This window comes from Henckelia pumila, chromosome 3 (assembly GCF_033568475.1).
Source record: "Henckelia pumila isolate YLH828 chromosome 3, ASM3356847v2, whole genome shotgun sequence".
Classification (NCBI taxonomy): Eukaryota; Viridiplantae; Streptophyta; class Magnoliopsida; order Lamiales; family Gesneriaceae; genus Henckelia; species Henckelia pumila.
The window spans coordinates 115,364,990-115,379,245 of NC_133122.1; the positions used below are offsets into that span (position 1 = coordinate 115,364,990).

Here is a 14,256-nt window from a genome sequence, read left to right on the forward strand (position 1 = left end):
TGCAAAATTTATTATAAACAATCTGAAATTTGTGGAAATTTATTGCAAAATTTTCATCATTCATTCATCTTTCTGGCCAAATAATGATACATGGAATAGTGAGTTGGTATAGTGCATTCGGATGCAGCATTTGACATTTTTGTGGAATTTCCTATGCATAATTTTTCTTTAATCTCAACTGTATATAATATTTTATTGTTAATTATCTTTGAAAATATATGAGATTTCTTTTCTTACTTTATTTTTAACCACCTTTGAAAATACAATTCTTGTGAAGTATCTTTGCAAGATGACCATTAATCGTAGGCACATTTTACTGTTTGTGATGCTGCACCAAATCATGTGTCGATCATTTTTGATTTTGTCACTTTTATCTTGGCATCGGCAAAAAATACGTTCTAAACGACTTCGAGAGCCACATCGAACACCAGCTTCGTACAGCATCACACAAAGAATACACGCACAAATGAATCATTTGTATAGGATTACTGAAATAGGAGATGTTCAATGTGTTTTGAACTTGCGGATGAATCGAAACGCATTTGCACGATTGTGTTACTTGCTAACTCATGCTGGGGGGCTCGTAGAGTCTCGATATGTCCGTATTGAAGAAAAAGTCGCAATGTTTCTATCAATTTTGGCTCATCACAAAAAAAAAATAGAGTTGCTGGTCATGACTATATACGCAGTGGACACACAATTAGCACTCATTTCCATGAAGTTCTGCGATCAATTCTGTTGCTACATCCTATACTACTGGCTAAACCGTCCCCTGTCGAACACAATTGCACGAACGAACCTTGGAAATGGCCAAAAATACAATGACGGACCTCATCAAACAACTAGCTGCAGAAGCATCTGATGAGAAGATGTCTGCCGCACAAGACAAAGTTTTAGATGCCATGGAATCAATTCCAAAACTGACGGAGGACGAGAAAGTGAGTGTTACAGAGATATTGGTTGACAACCATAAAAAAATATCACTTTTCTTGCGATACGGGCATGGCAGAAGATTGAGCTTAGCGAGGAAGCTGCTTAGAGGAGGGTAACACAATTTCTAGCACAATAGTGCACTTTTGGGCTAATAATATGTTGATGTAATTATTTTCATCAACTATATTTTTCAGACATGTTATGCAGTTTTTGCTTCGAATTGGATGATGCAGATCGAATTTATATTTTGTGTCATTTTTCAGCATGTTTTGTAAATGAATCAAGCTTTTTGATTGAATGCTTAAGTCCATATTGTCTGAATATGGGATGTTATGAAAATTTCCAGAAAGTTATCATTGGACTAACTTGTGAAAGAACTTGCAAAATGTTCAAAAAATTGCAGGAAAAATTAATTTTGTTCACGGCTTTGTTGCTATCATTTTTCCCCCATATTTATATAATGATGTTTACGGATCGGTTAATCGTCCGAATCAAACCAAAATAAAAAATTTGGTTTGAACCGAAAACCGAACCATTAATTCGGTTCAATTTTCGGTTTTTTATTTTTCGGATTTTTGGATTTTCGGTCTGGTTCAATTTTTTTTTTGTTTAACCGAACCGAAAATAGGTTTTTTTTTTCCTTTTATATTTTTTAAATCATGTTTTGCATTTTTAAATAATTTTTTTTATGAATAAAATAAATAATAATAATAATTAATATTTAAAATAATAATAATAATAATAATAATAATAATAATAATAGTAATGACAAAAGAAGTGAATTTCGGTTTACATGGATATTAAGTTTTATTAAGGTTGGGGGTATTTTGGTCATACTATAAAACCATGTTCAGTTAATCGGTCCTAAACATAAAAATCAAACAAAACATAGTATTATTTTATCACACATAGCACATATCCTCCTCTATCATTATTTTAATAACTCATTTATTTATCATTCAATAATCCCATCATTCATATCAAACATAACCCCAGAATCAAAATTCAGGGTGTATCTGTAAGGATCATACTGAAATTTGCAGTGCCAATTGTTGCCCCCATTTCTCAAAGCCTTCTTCAATATTGCTTTCGTTCTACAATACAAGCTTCTGCACTGTCTCGTGCCGCAGTTCTTCAACCACGCGATAAAGCTCATTTTGGAAATAAGCGGAAAATAATGGGGACTAAAATGAGCTTTATCCTGTACTTCCTGTTACACTTTATTTTCATTGCCTCGGTGGATTCAAATTCCAACAATCAATTTTTTAGAGTGGTTTTTTGTCAAAGAAAAATCATTAAATGAGTAGTTCAATTTCTGTTGACTGCGGATAGTTGTCTTAATTTATTTAGGTAGATTTTTTAAGTTTTGTTATAATTTTTTTGCTCCAAATAAGCAAGCTTCGAATCCTTACTCAAGTCTCGTCGGTTGTGCGGACAATTTCTTCCTATATGTTGTAATATGTCTCTAAAGATTGTAATTGTACTAAAAAAATAATAATAGATGGGTAAAATTGTCACGCATGACTCATTTTCCACCTTTAATTAATTTGGGACACATGCTAATTTTTAAAATAGTTTGGGGACGAAAAGCCTATTTATTTTTCTTAGGGTATAAACGTTCTCGTTTTAAATTTCATGAGGGGACCATATGCATTTTGCTCTCAATATAATAGAAGGATAAAATTGTAAATTTTCCACCTTTAATTAATTTGGGGCAAGTGTGCTAATTTTTAAAAAAGTTTGGGGACGAAAAACCTATTTATTTTTCTTAGGGTATAAACGTGCTATTTTTAAATTTCATGAGGGGGCGCGATGCATTTTGCTCTCAAACTTTATGTATTTAAAATTTTCCGGAAGGATGGATGACTGCTACCTTTCGACTTGGTGTGTATCCAACGTCCAAAAAAAAACTTGATGAAGAGTTAACAGAGGAAACAACTCTTCATCCTCCCCTTATTGAAACACTAGAACGCCGAGTCGGAGTTCGTTTGACAGAAGAATCCAAAAAAACCACAACGGCGGTAATATCATCATGGAAATGCCTTCGTACACCTCTTTCAATCTTCTTCAAGTCTGAGTAACGCATCTCCCTTTTATTGGCTGCAACATGAAGTGCGGCCTTAACAAGTTTTTTGGCAATACCCTAATGGTGAATAAACACAAACAAGAAAATGTTAACGCTGTTGAAATCATTTTGTTCTAACTGCATGATTATACAGAGTTTTCACTGTATATGCATATCAGGAAAAGGCCTTACTTTACGATTGGAATTATTGACAATATCAACGGCTTCCTGGTTACTAAGATGCTCCCACAAGCCGTCTGATGCAAATATGAGAAACTGATCTTTAGGACTTAGGCTGTGTACAAATATTGATGGCACTGGATTAAGAATCGGTTTGGTGAAGGATCCAGGTATCCTAAATCTTGCCAATAGCGGTTCTTTGTTGAATTCTGCACTCTTAAGATAGGCGTCTCCTATGGATCTTGATACCTGGAATGACAACAGTTTAGTGCAAATGATTTGCAGAATTGAACAATTGCCATTATTACAAGTGATGGTAATGCTGAAACTTGAATCTTTATAACAAGATAGCAGTCCAAGCGTTTTATTTTGATCATCTTGTTATACAGATGGGAAAATTGCATAATTTTCACTCTCAACGTGAGAGCAAGATGATGAGGTTTGATCTTCAGTATATTTTGACTAAATCTTAAGTGGTTTTAGTTCAAAATTGTAAGAACATACGGAAAAGGCAAGAAAAATCCAAGAAATTACCTGTATGATGCCCTTCACACGCCAAACTTTGTGCTTCAGAGCCACGATACTGGGATCTCCAGGATGCAATGATTGTAACTCGTTCCTGACGGATTCAAATTTAGCATTGTGCTCTGTTGATAATTGAATAGCTGTCACAGCTTGAGCAGTATTATCTGCCCTGCCTAACACCACACGGGAGTCGCCAGCATTTGCTATATGTAGGAGCCCATCACATATCACTCCTACCAGACAACATGATCCCACCGAAGCAATTTGTGGTTTAATAGGCCATTGCTCCCTCACTAGAGAAATAAACTCTTCCTCAGTTTCCAAGAACGCCTTTTTGATAACATTTGCAGTAATCTCCTTACGCTCAGTTATAAATTCTGTCATAAAATGTATCATGTCTTAACAAGAAGTAAATTCGAAAGCATAAACTGAAAAGATAAATAACTGTACAAATCATTTCCAAGATTCATGAATGTTGTTGTAGGCATCATAGTACAAGAAACATACTCTTGAGATGGGGGAATAGCGTTTCATTTACAAATCTAGACGTCTCTGGACCTCCATGACCGTCGTAGATTCCAACAAAAGTTCCATAAGGTCCTAAATCGAGTGAACTCAACGGCCCTGATTCAAGCTGGCTTTGATCCTCCATCAAACCATTAGCCTGAATGGTTGCCATTGAAAATTCACCATTTACATGATGTCCCAAATCTTTATACCACAAAAGCCCATCGGCCCTGCCGTTTAGATCTCCTCTCCTACCTCCATCACCCTCAACTGAAGGCTTCCAACAAGGCTTCACCATTTTCATACACCAATATCTTGATAAAGAAAATCAATTCACACAAACTTAAGTCGAGATGATCTACTACAACAGAAAAGAATATCAAGAAGCTCCCCAATTCAACACAACTTTCACATCACTTACACTTACTATACTCAAACAAACATATCCACAAACACCTTTAATACATCAATATCATCCGAAAGAACCAGCTAACAACAAGCCCATCCATCCCAATCTTAACTCCAACTTCCTCTTCTCATGTCCCAAACCCACAATCTCAATCCTCAAATATGTATACCCACCAGCACTACAAGCCCTGGACACCATCAATATCCACCAAACAAAACAAACAAAAGACGGAAAACAAAAGGAAACCAAAGGGGTATGGGCAAATTATACCCAGAAAACTTGTCTCCGAAACAAGAACGAAAGCCTTATCTTTGTGAATTCACAGAATATGGAGGGATTCACCTTGTACCTGCGGTGGGTTCAACTATGTGGACCTTTCATAGTATTGTGTCACCTCATAACCACTAGCTTAGCTGTTAAAACCCATTAAAGATTTGATGGTGACAGAGTTTGTTCCTGTAACGGAGGGATCAAAGGATAATAAAAAATAATAAATCCAGTCTTCAATTTTCATGACAAGAAGAAATTGCATTCAGAAAATCAGACTGCTGTCCGTCTCCGATCTGATCCTCCATGGAGAGAAAATTAAATAAATGAATAAATTTTACAAAAATTCAAGGTGCTGTAGGATATTTTTCTTTATTTGAATATTTAAAGAACAATCAATGAATCTTTTTCTTCACAATTTGTTCATTTAACGCATCTTGTTTTCAGAGAATGTTATCTTTTTTTTTATGATTTTATATTATATTATAAATCGATATTATATATATAAGAATAGCAGGCTTATAATATATTTTATTTGAACTCAAAATATCAATTCATGTTTTTATTAACACTAATAAGTAACACGTGCAAAGCACATGCGAAATGTTTTAATTGTAATCAAATAGTTATCCAATTAAATCAAAGCTAATGTTTATTTTGCATATTTTTAAATAGTCTGATAAATATAAATATTTGTTTAGTCCATAAAATAAATTTATTTCCTATTACAAAAAATATAAGGGAATCCTCGGCCCGGTTGACAACCCAATAAATGATAGCGGCAAATTGAGAAACAAAAAGGTGATTCAAAAATCAAAGACTTGGTCAAAATTAAATAGTGGGGGAATGGAAGGAAGAACGTGGCCCATATTGATTAGTAGAGGAGTGGGAAGTTGCATGGAGATTGGAACAAAATATTCTCAGCAGCGGACAATGAAGCTCTCGCAAAATCATCAATCAAAAACTCCAAAAACTCTCTTACTTTTCAGCAATTTTTCTGCACATTTTCGTGTATTCATCTTCATAATTTTTCCAGAATGTACAATGCACATTTTCAGTCTATTTTCTTAGTTCCTTCCATATTCCAGTAGCGTTTTTTATGTCTTTATGGCAATGAATTGTCATTTCCGAATTTTCAGTAGCAAGAATGAAATGTTCAATTGCTATTAATAATTTTTCTTCAATATTCTTTGTTTTCTTTGACATATAACCGATGAAATCGAGACCGACGACGAAACCGAGGATCATTTCTCTTGATTTTAGAATTTAGAGTTTTTATTTTTCAATTATATCATCTTTTGGCACGATTGTGCCTGACACGCCTGCAATATACCACTTGAGCCATTTTTGTGTGCAAACATACTTTTGGCACGCCCAGTGGGAACCCATGCCGCCGAGGAACCGTAGAGATCAGGAGAAAGGTGATGACAAGTCGTCACAGGATGGCGTCTCCGGAGATTCTGATCCTCATGTTGTTGCTGCCGAAATCGTTGTTCAGCCGGAGGTTGGGCATGTTGAGAAACACCAACAAATTGGTGAAGGAGGATCTGGGGGAATTCCAGAAATGTTGGTGATTCCTTCTGAGCAATTTGATTCCATGGTCTCGAAGAAGTTTGAAGACATGGATTTGATGGTCCCTGGTACCATGTAACGCATGGAGGAAGCACATAGGTTTATGATCTTGACCATGAGCTATATGCGAGGTGAGATGAGCAAATTCAAAACCAGTGGAGGATCTGCACCAAAGATCACTGAAAAATCTCAAGAGCAGACAATTAATCCAAGAAAACCTGCTGATGAGAGCCACAAGTCCAACGAAGGTGGTGGATCTAGCGGAGGTTCTCCAGCTGGTGATCATCCTCGTCCTGGAAACTCTGGTTTTGGTCATCAAAATGAGAGATACACTCCTCCTCACAAAAGAGAAGATGAACCATGGATGAGGGTTCCACCGAGTCATAAATTCAGTGGTAAGGCACCCATCGTTCAAAGTTTTGCAGTTACCAACCCTGGAGCACAGTCTGGCTTCTTTGATGAACCACCTGCTCGCCCATATCCCATGTTGAACACTCGGGGGACAACCACTTATCATCATCCATTAACAGGACCACCAGCAGTGGATCAGGAAACCATAAGGGAAATGGTGCAAGACCTGTATGGACCAGAGATTAGGCCAATGACTAGGCTTGAGTTCCACAAGCCCTATCCAGAGATCATCGACATTAACAATCCTTATCCTAAAGGTTTCAAGATACCTGATTTTACACTGTTTTCAGGATATGATGGCCAATCATCCACCGAGCATGTAGCAAGGTTCACCATTCGATGTGGAAAATTGGAAACTATGAGAATTTTCCATTCTTGAAGATGAGGTTGTTTCCAAACACTCTGGCTGGAACAACATTCACGTGGTACACTCAACTGCCAAGAAACTCTGTTTTCACTTGGCGTGAACTGGAGAAATTTTTCCATACTTAGTTCTACATAACCGAGCCAGAAACTAGCATCACTTATTTATCCAGGTTAAATCAGAAGTCCAAGGAAACAACATGGTTGTTCATTGAATGTTTCAAGAAGTTGAAGAGCCGGTGTAAGGTGTTCCTTCCAGAACCTGAGTTTGTCAAGTTGGCACAAAGAGGATTGTACTTTGAGTTGAGGAAGAAGTTCCAGGGAACCGAATTTTGTGATTTCTACGAAATGACCGCAAAAGTGGCCGAGTATGAGGAAATCTTACAGGAGGAATCACGTAGAAATAAAACCCATGTTGGTTCTTACTATTAGGATATTGAGGACGTTGCATTAGCAGAAGTTGACAAATCTGGTTCCTTCAATGTCCATCATTGAAGCGCAAAACTGTTGAACCTGCAAAACTAAGTTCATCAGTGATGCGAGGCCAGAGCACCATTCAGTTCACTTTTGATGTGTCAAAGACAGAGGAAATATTTGATTTTCTTGTCAAGGAGAAGTTCATTACATTTCCTACAGACCATCAGGTACCAAAGAAGGAGGAATTGAAAGGGAATGAATACTGTAAAATATCATAATTCCTTCAATCATACTACTAATTCTTGTTGGGCATTCAAGAATATCATACAAGATAGAATAAACAAGGGAGTATTGAAGTTCCCTGAGAAAAAAGAAACCATGTTGATTGACGAGGATCATTTTCCTCCTGTTGCACAAGTAAATGTCAGTACCCCATATCTGAGGAGTATCATTAACCGGAGGAGGGAACATCAGCGAGACAAAGAAGTGGGTCCCAAAAGGATGGTAAAAAGATGTTGGGTACCTAGGAACATGATGTTCGAAATCAAGGAAGAAAAATGCAGTGATAAGGTCACCAGTATGCTTGGAGAAACAAGGAAAGGACCCATGAATATAAAGAAAGAACCATAGCTCATGGGCAAAGGAAATCTTTCGAGGGTCCAGGGAAAGAACTGTGGCGCCTAAAATCCAATCTACTAAATCGCATGCATTAAATTTAATAAATATTAGGATTATTATTATTTGTTTATCTGATTTAAATTCTTTAATTGAATTATGTGTTAATAAAATATTACTTATTTATTCAAATGATTTTATTGTGCAGTTTAATTGTTTTAAAGATTTTAAAGGTTGAAGCTTGCATATTTAAATGATTTTAATTGTTTAGCTTATTTATTTATTTTAAATAGTCTAGTTTAGCGGTTAATTATTTTAAATTGCTTTAAATTATTTTAAATGTCTAGCTTATTTATTTAAATCCTTTTTAATCATCCAAATCATTTTAAAGGTTTTAATTTCCGCTTGTGAATTTATTTAAAATTATTTTAAACGTTTGTGTTGAATCTTGACTTTTGGTGATAACAAAACAATACATCGTTGTTTTAGAATGACCGCCATTTACTTGTATGCACAGCTAATCTACCGACGTCAAGGCATCAGCTGACCAAGAGATATCAACTTGATTAAGCAGTATCAGCTGATCAAAGCATGTCAACCATTACTTGTCAACCGAGCCAGACATATCTACCGGCTAAAGATATCAACTAAACTTCGAAGGTGGTCAGCTACACGCTACATTTAGAAGTCACAGATTCCCAGTTCTCGAAAAGTTGACAAGACAACTTTAAATGCAAATGACGAAGCATTTAAGGAGCCGCCTGATAAAGTGAGAAAGCCATAAATAGCATTTAATGTGAGCGACACATTGAATAGACAATTAAAACTGCTCCCAGTACAAGATATTCAGAAGATACTATTAATATCTGACATCAGACGCTTTCCTACTATTGAATAGAAGAGAAAGACGTTGGAGAAAATTGATATAAATATCAGAGCCTCTCTACAAGGAAAGAGAGCCACGATTACAAAGAATTTGCATACTTGAGCTCTTGAATCTACTTTGAATACTCGGCCGCTCATTCAACCCTTAGCTAAAAAGCATATCCGATCTACAAGGAGATCTTTTCAAGGGTCACTCAAATCCAGCTGTTGTTTGAAGAACACTATCTGCTACAAAGGATTTGAGAGTCTAAGTCTTCAAGAAACTTAGACGTTTATCATCACCAATTGAAGAAAAGTCTGATAAGAGCTTTAAATCTTATCACTGTGAATCTAGGAGTTCCATCTTGGGCATTGGATAAGTCCTAACTTGGATCGGGTGTATTGCAGACGTTTTAATAACCAAAGTCTTTTAGTGGATCCTTCCAAGGTGGAAGAAGGGGTGATGTAGGACATTGAGCTCCGAGCATCCAGAAACATATCTGTGTTTATTTACGTTACTGCATTACAATATTCCATTATTATCAACTAGCATATTAAGAGCTGTTTCCGCACTATCATAAGTAGCTCTTATACTTCTAGCAAGCTAACAGAAATTCGGTTGAGTAAACTAACATTTGCTCAATCACATTGCATTATAATTAAAGATTTTCATAAGTGTGTATTCACTCCCCTCTACACACGTATTCGATCCCCAACAAGTGGTATCATAGAGGGTTTTTCTATTAGCTACTGATATTCATCATGAATTCTCTAAATAAAATTCCTATGTTTTCTAAAGAAGATTATGATGACTGAAAAATTCATATGCAGGCATATCTCTCTGCTCGAGATGATGACATGTAGTACGTCATCACTGATGGACCCATTAAGGAATTTCAAAGTCAACACTGTTGTATCCATTTCAGGAGATGAACCGCAGATGGTTGAAAAACCCAGAGTAGAATGGACTAATGAAAACAAGAAGAAAGCAAATCTTGATAACGTGGCCAAGTACATACTATACAAAACGCTGAATAAAAACATGTTCAGCAAGATCAAGACATGTTCAACTGCCAAAGAGATTTGGGAAAAACTCACTCAACTGTGCGAAGGAAATGATCAGACCAAGGAAAACAAACTCACTGTAGCCATTCAAATGTTTGATAATGCCAAAATGAAATCAGGAGAAACCATGGCTGAGTTTGATGAAAGATTTAGAAATATTATTTGTGAATTGATTGCTCTCGGAAAATATACACTAACCATGAAATTGCTTTGAAGGTTATGCGAGCACTACCCAGAGAATGGGACGTCAAGACCATAGCCATGAGAGAATCAAAGGATCTAAACAAACTAGAGCTCCATGACTTATTTGCAGATCTTAAAGCGTACAAGTTTGAACTCGGAATCAGAACAGAGGAAGAACCATCATTCTCAAACCCCACCAAGGCATTGACGTCAACCGTCTCACCTCAATCGACCGAGGAAGCATCAGCAAAGAAGATAGCTGAGCAGATGAGTGGCGAAGCAATGTCTATCTTTATCAAAAGGTTTGGAAAATTTATGCGTAATAATAAAACAAAGTTTTAACCTTATTATAAACAAGACCATACAGAGGATGGTCTTGTGTTATTTAACTGTGGCAAGCAAGTGAAAGAGTGGGTGCCCGGTGAGCCAACTTGTGGCTAAGGGCTTTTATGACTCTATGTATAAACGATCTTTTGTTTAATATAATTTACACTTTTATAATGGCATTTACTTTATCTTTTATCATATTATTATGTTGTGACATACTATAAGATGTTTAGATGAAGACCTTGAATATACTATAGTGTATGTAAGATGTGGTGGCACATAGGAATGGCTATCATGAAACACATCTTATAGTCACTGTATATTCTAAACAGTTCCTAGTCGATTGAGCCGTCCGTTAATAAGGATAAGGATCGCTCGAGATTGAGACTAGCATTTGCGATGCCGAGTACCACGTTTCATTGGTATGGAACATAGAGATGTTCAAAGCATGCAAATGGATATTCATACGATGAATGATCGAACTACCCTATCCGGACTTTCCAAGTGGTTATCACTTATCGAGTGGATAAAGTCCGCGGTTTTGGTTGTACACCATTAGTCCTTACTACTTGAAACATCATTGAGACTCTATATGCTAGTACTGTACTTTGACTCGTTTACCGACTCTATTAGGGTCATCAGGTGTCGGGATTGGGTACAGTTACGACACATATAGGAGTCGATGCTTTGTTGTCAAGGATTCACCACATACTTGCGAGTGTGGATATCCTATGCAATCTGAGGAGATATTAGTGTGACGAATCTCTGGCCAGAGTACATGATGTGTTTTAAGAAATGGTTTCTTAGTAGCACATGTGATGTCACTATTTGATCTTCAAGATGCATTGCATAGTTATCGAATCTCGAACGACTCTCGATTTACCAATGGTTGTTGATTCGATCGGGATATATGGATGAAGGGACCGTACTGTACGCTAACCAAAATCTATTGGTTCTTGCAGGCACTATCAGTGATACCTAGGGAATCATGGGGCGATGTTGCTAGGCGCTCTTACCATGATTCGATGGGCAAGTCGGAAATTGTTGTTCCGAGTCACAAGGAGTTGTGAGCCCACGGCTAGCTGTATCCCTGAACCATTGAGGGTCACACAAGTAATGGATTTTTAATCCCCGTTGAGATAATTAAATTTAAAGAGTTAAATTTAGTGAATAAAGAAGTGGGACTTCTTATTTAAGAGTAGAGGGAGTAAGATTTCCTAAAATGACATAGTGATGGACATTTTTGGAAACCACTGAATTCGGATTCAGAAAATTTATCTTGACTTTAAAAGATGCAGAAATGGTTTCTGTGCACATTGGTGAAATTGGTTTATCAATCTGAGTCACGATGAATTTTATATTAATTTCTGAACATACGGGCTTTGCTTGTCAGGCTTGAACTTAGGACTAATGGGCCCTAAGCTGTTAGCAGCCCACATTATAAATAAGATATTGCAGTACAGAAATTACACACAACTTACACTCAAATTTTCAAAAACCCTAGCCTCCAGTCTAGGAATTTCGGCCGCCTCCCCTCTCTCTGTCTTAGAGAATTTTCAGTCTGCGAATTTCGAATTTGCAGTCTGAATTAGCAGATCATATCTGTTCTATCTCTTCGCAGAAACTTCTGATAGATTTTCTAGTGCAGTCTATCAGAGGGATTAAACTTCTGTTCGTGGACCTGATTGAAGAATTGTTCGTTCATCAGTTCCTGGGATATACAACAAGAGCAGTTTAATCTGTTGGTGTCCATAATCTCGTTTCGAGATTTTAAGGTAAAATTTATATTGTTTAAATTTTATATTATCAATTTTAATCGTAGGAATTTGATACCCATATGGAATCGTTCCATATAAAATTTTAAAACTTCCGCTGCACCGGGTATCACTTTCTTTTTGATCCGGAGAACGACTGTGTTCCAACAGTGGTATCAAAACCAGGTTTTTCTCGGATTTTACGATTAAAATTTTATCGATTGTACAAAACCTCGATTTTTCAGAAAAATAAAACGAAAAAGAAAAAAAAATTATATATTTTCGGGCTGCCCGCTGCCCGAAGGCAGCGGGCAGCCCTGCGCGCAGCTTGGCTGCGCGCAGATGGGCCGCACGCAGCAGCCCTGCGCGAGCTAGGGCAAGCGTTGCCCTAGCCCGCGCAGCTGGGCTGGACGAGTCCAGCCCAGCGACGGGCGGGCAGCCCGGGATTGTCCCGGGCTGCCCAGAAATTTTTTTTTTTATTAAAAATTAAATTTTTTCGTGAATTATGAATTCTAGCCCAAAATGGTTTTGGGTCCAGTTTTTGGCCCGATTGAAAATTGTTTCAGTTGGTCCACGAGGCAATGGGTCAAAATTGTTTGAGCCCAAAATTTTTAAGAAAATTAATTTTTGGATAAATTTTGAATTTTGAAAATTTGTAAATTTAATCCCATAAATTAAATCTTTAATTATTAATTTTGGTACAATTGATAATAAAATATGATTTTATGTATAAAATTGGATTTTATATGTAAAATATGATTTTATGGATAAACTAGATAAAATATGATTTTATATATAAAATAAGATTTTATGTATGAAATATGATTTTATCTATTTATATTTATTGCCATTGCATGATATCCAATAAATTAATTTTTGAATTAAATATTATTGGATAAGGATGATCGATTGCCATGACCAATATTATAGGTGTATGTTAGGTTGTTTACGTTTGACTTTATTATTGATTGTTGAGTTTTATTAATGGGCCTGGTTTATGGCCCAAATTTGATTTTATCATTTGTAATAAAAGTGGGCCTGGTTTATGGCCCGTTCCCACCCCTACAATGTATCCCTTTATTTGTCATAGTAATTTATTGTAAATTCACTAGAAATAGTGGGAGTTTTTGAAGATGGAGGTGGGACCAGCAAGCAATGATAAAGACTGAAGAAATGTAAATTGGAAGCACAATGTAATAGGATTGCATTGCATACTTGCATATCACCTAGGATTGGACTTAGACTCGTGATTGGCAACCACGGGTCGATTAGTAATGGAATCGATCATCCTAAAATATAATATATGATATTATCGTTGTATGCATGTTTAGACTAAATTGTATGAATCCCGCAAGCATACAAATTTTAAATGATGAGACAAATTTTCAAAATTAAAATCCCTCATTTTAAATATGATTTAAAATTGATATCAAGATAAATAAAGGAAATTTAAATATTGTTTAAATATTCCTACCTTCCATCAACGATCAATGTATGAGATGCTACCCGCGGATACGGTCCGGCTCATATTATTGGGGGGGCCCGTTCGTCGGAAAGCTATACATTGGATCGACACATGTTGTAAGTTGGATGGAACTCCCATGGGATTGGCTCATATTATTGGGGATCCACATGGCGACCGTCCATCACAACTTGATATTGATGGGTCATCTTGACATGTCACAATAAACGGCGTCATATTATTGGGCCCTTATTGGACATGAGGTAAAAACATGGAGGTTGCTTTGGAAGCAATTGGGCTCTACCTTTTGAAAATTATGGTTGACTGATATTATTCG

The 14,256-nt window shown here is 36.5% G+C and overlaps 1 protein-coding gene across 1 annotated transcript; it reads right to left on the minus strand.

Annotated features, from left to right (window-relative positions):
• Window positions 1-1,918: 1,918 nt before the first annotated feature.
• LOC140887673 (probable protein phosphatase 2C 38) lies at window positions 1,919-5,277 on the minus strand. The gene is made up of 4 exons (XM_073295092.1): window positions 4,211-5,277; window positions 3,713-4,080; window positions 3,191-3,427; window positions 1,919-3,076 (listed from the first exon to the last, which is right to left on the minus strand). Exons 1-4 carry the CDS (start codon window positions 4,512-4,514, stop codon window positions 2,876-2,878), a joined length of 1,110 nt encoding a protein of 369 aa, XP_073151193.1. The 5' UTR covers window positions 4,515-5,277; the 3' UTR covers window positions 1,919-2,875.
• Between the last annotated feature and the right edge of the window lie 8,979 nt (window positions 5,278-14,256).